This window comes from Silurus aristotelis, assembly GCF_946808225.1.
Source record: "Silurus aristotelis genome assembly, chromosome: 13".
Lineage (NCBI taxonomy): Eukaryota > Metazoa > Chordata > Actinopteri > Siluriformes > Siluridae > Silurus > Silurus aristotelis.
In genome coordinates, this window is record NC_139586.1 from 7316059 (window position 1) to 7325731 (window position 9673).

Consider the following 9673-nt stretch of genomic DNA (forward strand, 5'->3'; position numbering starts at 1 on the left):
GAGCAGCTTGTGGGAGGATGTGACAAGATGTGATTCAGGTTCTAGCAATTAAATGTATAGACACCAAACAGTAACAAAGTCTATTTGGACTTCTGACCCACTGCAAATCTGATGTAGTAAATAAAATCTGCACTAACACTTATTTAAGGTTATCAAAAAATTTTCTAAGAAACTTGAATTGAAATGATGATACCCTAACCTAACACAGAAAATGTGAGATAAGTATGTGAACTTGCATGGAGTTGTAAAACATCGAGCCTATCTGCTCATCAACTTTTGGCCTCAATTTACTTCAAAATATTTTTTAACTTCAAATCTTAGTGACTGCTCTTCCTTACCATGCCATTACTTTGACTTCAGTCTGGATTTGTCCTTAACACGCTTATCCCTCACTCCATGCACGCCAAAGGTCGTGCTTGTCACAGCTCGTTATGCACAAGGATAAAAAGCAAGAGATTTCTGCCAGAGATTCTCACGCCTGATGTCTCTCACCCTTCCTGCCTGACAATTCTAGTCAGAATATGGAGGACAAAATGTTACTGCAATGTTACAGATACTCCATACACACTGAGTGTGTGTTTACAGCTGTACACCGGTGTGAATGGGTTACCTCGTTCTTATTTACTTTACAGGATTCACAACCTTTTCTTGCTTAAATTGCTTATATGAAATGGCCCACTGCCACAAAATAAAAATAAATAAAAATAATACAGCCAAACATTTGTTCACGTCAAAGTGGAAACTTTCCAAACACCAAATGTAGTAGAGCAGCCAAGTATGAGCTAAAGGCTAATTCAGCTAATAAAAAATACACATCTTCTACTTTGTACTAAGCTTCATTGCAATATAACTGCTATCTACACATAAATTCCACAATGTAGCTGAATGCTACAAATTACAGTGGAAACCAAAATCACCTTTTCCCCCTTTTGGAACCAGTACCATTGTTTACCAGTAAACAATATAATTAACTTATCATTAAAATTAAGTTTACTAAAAATGTATTGTATAGTTTTCTTAAACGTAATATTTAATTTTAAACAAAAAACACTGAATATAAAAGATGTCTTAGCTGTTGAACGGTACTAGGAGTGAGAATTTCTTAACTATTCCTTTTAAACCCATCCCCTAGTACCTACAATGTCTTTAAAAAAATGTTTATTTCTATAGCTGAAGTTTACCAGTAGGCTAATGGCAGTAGGTTTTCAAAGAGCTAGGCTGCCTACAGCAAGTATTGCTTCCAATTTGAAATCTGTCCCATTAAGGTTCAGGACTGCACAAAAGTTACATGATAAAACATGCAATATAGATTAGAACAGCACCGGCAACCTTAGAAGTTTGGGGATTATTATAATAATAAAAAAAAAAAAGAAAAAAGAAAAGAAAAAAAAAAAAAAAGAAAAGAAATGAAAAAAACACTTTTTCACTAAGCTTATATTTGTCTATTTAAAAAAAAGCCAATATATACTGTACTTTATGGATGATAAATCTCTGTCGTGCTAGTGTCTCTCTCGAATGTCATGCACTTCCCACAATATAAACCTCCCTATAAATAGAACGTTTGTCCAATCACGGCATCATATTGAATATTAATAGCACACCTCTGAGGTTTTTGATTCTAAATTACCACCATGCAAACGATGGTGACTGGTTTGATATTTATCATTCCTTCGGTTACGACATACAGATACATGATACCAGGAACAGAAACATGTCATGTATTTGGCACTATCTTTATTTTGTTACATGTAGCAGTGCATTTTTTTCAGTAAAGTGCTCAGTTATTTCATTTAGCACCATTGCCCAACAGAGTGCTAGCAAACTGTTTCTCAGGAATGTCATGATTTCCATCGAGGTTATACAATCCAGAAAATACAGTACACTCTATCGAAGTGTAAAATAAGGTTCCTAAATGTGTGCTAATAAAAATACAAAATCAAAGAAATCATGAAAAAAAAAAATGATAATAATAATTTGATTTAAGTTGTGTAAATTAGCTGAGTTCCACCTGAATCGCTTTGTCTCTTTTACAAATATACACACAATAGGACAAAGACTGAAAAAACAACAACATTTACACACAAAATACACCAGATTTTCTGCTGCTGCTTCCCTTCAAGCTTATTCTTTGCCCAGCAGGTGTGATATTTTTTCCTTTTTTTTTCTTGAAAGTACTACTTTGGCTCTTAAAAAATAAACTCTACTAAGAAGTTTGTTGAACACTGGCAGTGATCTGGTTAGGAAAATAATGCGGGTAATGCAGCACACTGCATCAGCTTTTGTATTAATAGTGCATTTCTACTTGTCTAATGTCTCAAACACACACACACACACACACACACACACACACACACACACACACACACACACACACACACACACACACACACACACACTGTTGCCATCAACCTTATAACCTTTCGCATTTAAACTGAAATCCAAAGAACAATGAAAAGTCCTCATATCCTGCCCTGTTTCATATATTACTGAGATGTTTAACATTATCATTTAGAATGGCATTTCACACCTTTTTCATTTGTTTCTTCTGCTAATTTTAGCTGCAGATGTTCCCTCCGTTCTGTTGGTTGGAGCAAGTAAAAGCGCATTAGTAGGAGTCACGGTTCTGGTGCGGTTCGACTTAAGCAAGAAAGCATTTTGATACACAAAGTTATGGCGCTGTTAGTTTCAGTTGTGTCCGCTCGGTTATTTTACTCTGCCAATGCTAAGCAACTTGAACTGTCTGTTTCCTTATATAAGACAGGTTTCTTTGTACCAGGATCAACAGACTTTTTCACCATCAAATGTCATTCCCCCAGTTCCTGAGTCATCTGAAGATTTCCTCCAGACCCACTAATTGGCTTTCAGAGAGGAAAAATGCTATACAGCTCGCTATTTTGGATGAGACTGTTATTACATTTGTGTGTGCAGCAAAATAATGCACCACGGACCACAAGTGTATATTTAAGTAAATCATTTTAAAAGGTGCATAATCAATATTGTCAATATTTTCAAATGTTTATATTTTTTTATATTAAACAAACAATGGCACAATGACTCATGCGTTCTGGAGGACATTTTTAACCACAATCAAAGGTGGTGGAAAGACCACGCCATGTTAATCCAGGAACAAGGAATATTAATTTAGGAACATATCCAACTCACACTCAAGTGTGGTAAGAACTCTCTTCCAGTGCTACATAAAAAAAAACAAATTTTGGATTAGTGTAATTCATCGTACAAGAGAGGCGAATCGGCAATTAATTTCCTGTAACCATAAATAAAAAAATAAATATATTTCAGCACTCTTCATTTTCCATATTGAGTTATGATAAAATCATGGCAAAACTGTTACCACTGTATTGATTTAAACCAAAACTGAAATGAATTAAGTCTGTAAACCTACAAGCCATTGATCATCCAAAAAAAAGTATTTTTCCTAACAAAATTATTATTATTTTTTTACATCACGGCACCCACGGTACAAACAAATTACAAGGAATTCCAGCAAAAATGGGTTTCTACACTTGGTGCCAGGAAAACCGGCAAGAGATGGTTAAGAGATTCAAATAAAGAGTTAATTTCTCCATCCATCGGGTATTGCACTGAGAAGCGATCCTTACGGATCTTTACAGGGAAATGATGAATGAAGGAAGGAATACAAAAACATGGCGGTAAAAGGGTAGGGTTTCTCTCTTTTCCAGCTGGCTGGACTTCAGGGTGCTCCCCAGACAACTAAACAGTCAAAATAAATAAACTGAAGGAAGACAAGCCTGCTTTCCATTTCTTAGTACAGGTCTTTTACAATCTTTACAATCTTCTTGGCAGTGCTTAGACTTTTTATTTTGGTAGAAAGGGAAAGAAGGAATCTTAGCAGGTGCAAATCAGGAAAAACAAATGAGAAGATAAAGAACAGTTAAGGAAAGAGCCCATCTGTGGACACATAGAAAAAAAGGACAGAAAAAGGAGCAAATGTTAGATGGCTTTTGGTACCCGTGTTCAAGCTTGTGCATATTAACAGGGGCTTGTGGTGTGGGTTTATTCTGGGTCGGTGCTAGTGGGTGGTTCCATTAAGCTTTGAGGGCATGCCACTGGGCAACAGCAGTGCGAGGATGGCCCATCATATCTTTCCAATGTTTCACCTCTGCAGGGCCACTCTTCCATGACAGATAGATCTGAATAAATTAAAGAGATGTAGAGAAAGAGAATGTAGCATTATCTCAGAAAATACAGTAAATAAGACACAATGCCATTACCCCTGTCTGTACCTTTGTAGATTATGTTGCCCCCTGTGCTTAATTTTCTACTTATGTTTATCCAAACCAGAATTAACTTTCCAAAATCAAGCAAACAAATGTCATTTACACTACATTTGACAACTAGAATAATCTATTTATCGAATGATACACGTCACTTTTTGGTATTTTTTTATATTGAAGAAAACAGAAAACACCCTAGAAAAATTGTGACAAACTTTTAGAATTTACTCCAAAGCCTGGCCATACTCCCTGATCTACTACAACTAATAAAAGAATACTGAAAGTTACACTTCCACAGAATCATCACAACTGTGAATCACAAAAAGTTCATCAGACCACCATTAAAAGTTCTTTTTTTTTTTTATTTCTGATTTAAATAATAATTAATGGCCTTAACACAAACCACTATGTTTGATAAAAACCCAACATTGCTCATCACCCTAAGAACACAACACCATTCTTACAGTGAAGCATGGCAGCAGTAGCATTGTGCTATCCGGATGCTTTTGTTATTATTAATGCAACCTACAAATATCTGCTCTCCTCATTTTAATCGAAACTTTTATTTTACAGTAGGAAAAAGTATTTAATACACTCAAATGCTTTTGTTCTTCGGGACTATGTGTGTGAAAAAGCATGGGCTGTGAACTGTACCTTGCCTATGACATCATTTCGACTGAGTCTGTCCTTATCCATAACTGTGATGACGATGGTGGTCTCTCTCAGCACATGAGCAGGAACATCGAAGGGAAAGGACTCATTGAAAACAGGGTTCAGACATCTCTTCATTACCACCGTCTTCTTCTTTTCCACCCGTTTGTCTTTGTGCATCAGCCACACTTTCACATATGGGTCTAAAGTGCATGCAATATACACACATTATATGATAAAATGATATGATTGGATAATAAAAGTGGGCTGGGTCAATACTAGAAATCTATCTATTAAAATGCCCTTTAATCCTTAGGAGAAAATATATTCCATGTATTCCATGCTGCTTGCAATGCAATCACATAAAGAATCTTTATATAACATTGAATTTTATTGTGCCTTAAACCGTCACTGGCGCTGAGTGGTTTAAACTTTACAGGCCTACCTGAGGTACCCCCAATGTCCATGGCTTTTAGATTGCGTGCTTTTATGATGTTCACAGTGATGGTGTTAGCCGTGGGGTTGTAACACAATGACACCAACAGGTCACCTCGACTCCCCTACTCACCCACACACACACACACACACACACACACACACAAACACACACACACACACACACACACACACACACACACACACACACACACACACACAAACACACACACACACATCAGTCTTTGCACACATATCCCCTGCTCTCAGGACCAACGCAGCATTAAATTAGCTACATTTAATCATGGAAATACTTTTTAATACACGATATAACTACATTAGGTAAAAATAATGGTGTTCTAATCTTTATTGGAAAGCTGGTGAGCCACTGCATGTTAAAAAGAATTCCTAACTGTAGGACTAAATGGAATCGGAGAGATATCTGTAGAAAATATTAAACACAATTTTGTAATATCATTGGACTAGGCTAAACTGTTTTGCTTTTTAATGGTAGAGGAATACGACACATGCTAACATTAACCTCAGTTCTTCCCAGCCCTGAATGAGGCCTGCTAATTCAGACTGGCTAATTGCTTGCTTGTATGTTTTGTAAAGGTTAGATTGTTGACAGTGTGCAGCGTGAAGCCTACTACCTGAGGAACGTAGAGCACCACAATCTACTGCGAGCCAAAACACGATTAAGCAATTATCTTTCATTTCCCGCTAGCACTGTCAATCATATTCTGTCTAAATTTCTTAACCTCAAATGCATAAATAGAATTGGCGGTCAATGACATTCACACGCAGAAATGCTGGCTTGTTGACTCACGCTGCCATCGCTGCATGGTTTGAGCTCTTTCCAAAATGTCTCCATGTGCGCAAGATTGATCTTGTTGAGAGGAATGGACACTTCACCTATGGGGTCATTCCTGCTAAATCGGTCATAATCCAGCACCTGCAGGTAAAGAGTGCGCTGGACCACCTTCTCATATGGGAAACCTGAAAGATATTTATATGTTAGTTCAGAAATAGATATGTCTGTATATAATTAACTGGGTTATGTTACAGTTTTAGAGTAAAACCTTCTGTGCTATGTGGAATAGCTCAGTAAGCATATGTCAACAGCAAAATATTAACTAACTCTTGTCATAGCTCGGTGTCTGCATGGATGTAGTTTGGCTACAATTTGTAAACTTCTGCCACTAAAACTTATTTTGTTGAGAGAGAGTAGCTTTATAGCGTTTGCAATCTCCCACATAAATGAGATAACAGATGCTCAGCGATGGGGTAGTATCAATCTGTTTTACATGCTATGCCCCTTCCCAACCCAGAAAGCACAGGCACTTTGTACTATTCTACTGTCTTGAACTGCTGGCCATGGCAAGGAAGTCAAGAGGGAACACTTTCTAATTACAAGGTCTTGACTTCTGCATTGATTAACACCTACTTGCTGAACCTTCATTAACAGGGAAATCAGGAATGATTATGGTAATAATAACAGTGTAATCGAACTATCCAATAATGAATTTAATTAAATTGGATGTGAAGAAGAGAGAGAGAGAGAGAGAGAGAGAGAGAGAGAGAGAGAGAGCGAGAGAGAGAAAAAGAGAGAAAGAGAGAGAGAGAAAAAGAGAAAAAGACTCTACCTTCGAACAGGAAAGTTTCATTCCAGTGAGGATTCAGGTTCTTTCTCTTCACCTTGGTCTCCAGTTTGTGCTTCTTGTCTGGCAGCAGATAGATTTTAACAAATGGGTCTGAGGTTCCAGAGAAATCTTTTGCCGGGAGATCCTGGCCTTTAAGGATCTTCACGGTAAGCGTGGAGTCCTGGAAACTGTACCCCACACTGAACTGTATTCGACCGAGTTTCTCGCACACTGGACCTTCATGTTCTTCCTCTTCTGAGCCAGGAGACAACTGCCGGAGAGAGACATTAAGCTATTTTTAACCCTTTTAGGTTATGCTTATCATTGGTAATACATCAAATACTGTAATAATAATAATAATAATAATAATAATAATAATAATAATAAGAAGAAGAAGAAGAAGAAGAATTATGATGATAATAATAATAATAATAAATAATAATAATAATAATAATTATTATTATTATTATTATGATAGAATAATAGAATAATAATAATAATAATAATAATAATAATAATAATTAGCAAATTTTAAATGTCAAACTGGTCCCTTATTAGTCAGAATAAAATTTGAAATAATATATATTTGATAAAAATTTACGTATATGGGACCAAGCTTGAGCAATTGAAAGAAGCACAAATAAACCAGATATAATGACAAAGAAACATAGCCAGAGAAACTGGAAGCTCCTAACACCATCCTACGGGATTCCCTGACACAAAATCAGGCAGTGGTGGGCCGTGCATTTGGTACTTGGGCCTTCAGTGGGGACTTACCCAACTTAATCCACCTCTTAATACCACCACTATCACCACCATCAATACTATACAAAAACGCAATTTAACAACACGTGGCATTACAGGTCCAAACGTCTACACTACAACCACAACCACAACCACAACTGTGCCACCTACATAATCTGGAGCAGTTCTGGTCTGGAAGTGGCAAACAAACCATTTTCCTGGGAGTCCAGCTAACTAGCTTCAGGGTTGGCCAACCTCTCCTCACGATGTCTAGTTTTTCTTGACAATTGATTTTTAAGAATGTCCGAGACCAAATCAATTTCCCTTCCTCTGTCAGCCATTGAGGGCGTAAAAAAAGTCTAACTCTGATGTATTAATGTGCAGAGTGCTACAGATGTGTTTTGCAAGTCTAACTTGGCTGTAACAGTTTCCCTCTGACCAACCAATCAGAGGACGGAAAAATTCTGATCCAGCTAGCTGGCCCTGTGAGGCGATTTTGAAATCTGATTGGGTAAAGAAACAGACCCATTGCTAACATAGACTAAGGTACATCGGCCAGCACTACTGATTGTGAGGGCCCTGGGCATATTACATTGACATAGCAGCACATAGAGGCTGAAATCTGACTGGACAAAAAATTGAACATCCACTTACACATGCTGGAAGCAGTACAGCCAAGAGAAATGCTACGAAAGGAAGGGAATAGACTGTTGGGAATAAATTAATACAATTTCATTGAACAAATATTAGAATTTAGGTTGTAAACGTAGGTCAGTGCTTCTGATCATGTTTAGGCCACCACTGAAGTCAGGAAACACTGAGACTGAGTGTTCAAGAGTTTCCTCCAATGAACAAATTATTAAAGTAAGAAAGAGAGACTGTTAAATTATCCAAGGCTAGAATCAAAGTCTAGGGAAAATTTACTGTTGCATGTGGAAACACCATCATTAGGCATGATGGTGAAAAAGAAAAAAAAAAACACTATGCAACCCACATAATGCCAAGCCGACCTGGTAAAGATGTTTCCTGACTGCCCTATGGTTCTATGCTCTTATTTTAATTACCAGGCTCTCCCTTGAAAACGTGTGTGTTTGTGTGAGTGATTGGAGTGGGAGAGAGAACACCACTTACACCCATTACTTAGCACATCATGTGGTTAAAAGTTACATACAACTGAAAACCATGCCATGCTGGGTAAGGCTGGACAGATGGAGTAGCTGTTTTACAAAAGACACAAATGTTCGCATTCGTTGCCTTACCATGAGCATGTCACTGGTGACCGAGTTGGCGAGATCTGAAACAGAGGAGTTAGGATCCGTGCGGCGGTTACTCTCATCTGGGGTCTGGCCTTTAGGGCTGCTGTTGGCTTTGTTAGCAATGGCTCTGCAAACAAATGTGAAGAGTCAGTGTACTATATATTATTTTATTGATAATAATAAGCTATTTTGTTCAATAATCATTGTTCTAAGACAAAAAAAAATAGCTATGAATGAGTGATTGCTATTGGCTCTTTGTCAATTGAAAGATTGTAAATAGTTTCAATTCGTGAGCCAATGGGAATAAATCAGGCTCCAGACAAAAGGCTACACTTCAGACACAGAATGCTTATTCAGCTAGAACAGCATCTGAGACAATAGAGACAGACAAGCATCCCTGAAACAATTTATCAGCTACATTCAGCTTCAGTTTATATATGACACACAATATATGAGCCAATCCCGGCGGTGCTATCAGCAATTCCCAGCACTGAGAAATGTACAGGTAAGCCTTTAGCTAGCTGAGTGAGCTGGACAAGCTAGTCTGTATAAAAGCTCGAGATTAAACTAAAGATTTTCTTCATACACAGTTGATAATAGAAGCAAGATTCATCAGTGTCAGATGTAATCATTTAAAAAGTAATAATTGAAATTGTAAATAATTTGTATAATTATTTAAAAATTATTA

The 9673-nt window shown here is 37.2% G+C and overlaps 1 protein-coding gene across 4 annotated transcripts in view; it reads right to left on the reverse strand.

The window, feature by feature from the left end:
• Window positions 1-2994: 2994 nt before the first annotated feature.
• syt7b (synaptotagmin VIIb) overlaps window positions 2995-9673 on the reverse strand; it is a 137365-nt gene continuing 130686 nt past the window's right edge. For all 4 annotated transcript variants that reach the window (XM_083558306.1, XM_083558309.1, XM_083558307.1 and 1 more), the window contains 6 exons: window positions 8989-9112; window positions 6989-7256; window positions 6172-6341; window positions 5353-5467; window positions 4911-5110; window positions 2995-4172 (listed from right to left, as the gene is read on the reverse strand). In XM_083558306.1, coding sequence (XP_083414432.1) covers window positions 4068-4172; window positions 4911-5110; window positions 5353-5467; window positions 6172-6341; window positions 6989-7256; window positions 8989-9112 — 982 coding nt within the window. In that variant the 3' untranslated portion in view covers window positions 2995-4067. The remainder of the gene's footprint in view (window positions 4173-4910; window positions 5111-5352; window positions 5468-6171; window positions 6342-6988; window positions 7257-8988; window positions 9113-9673) is intronic.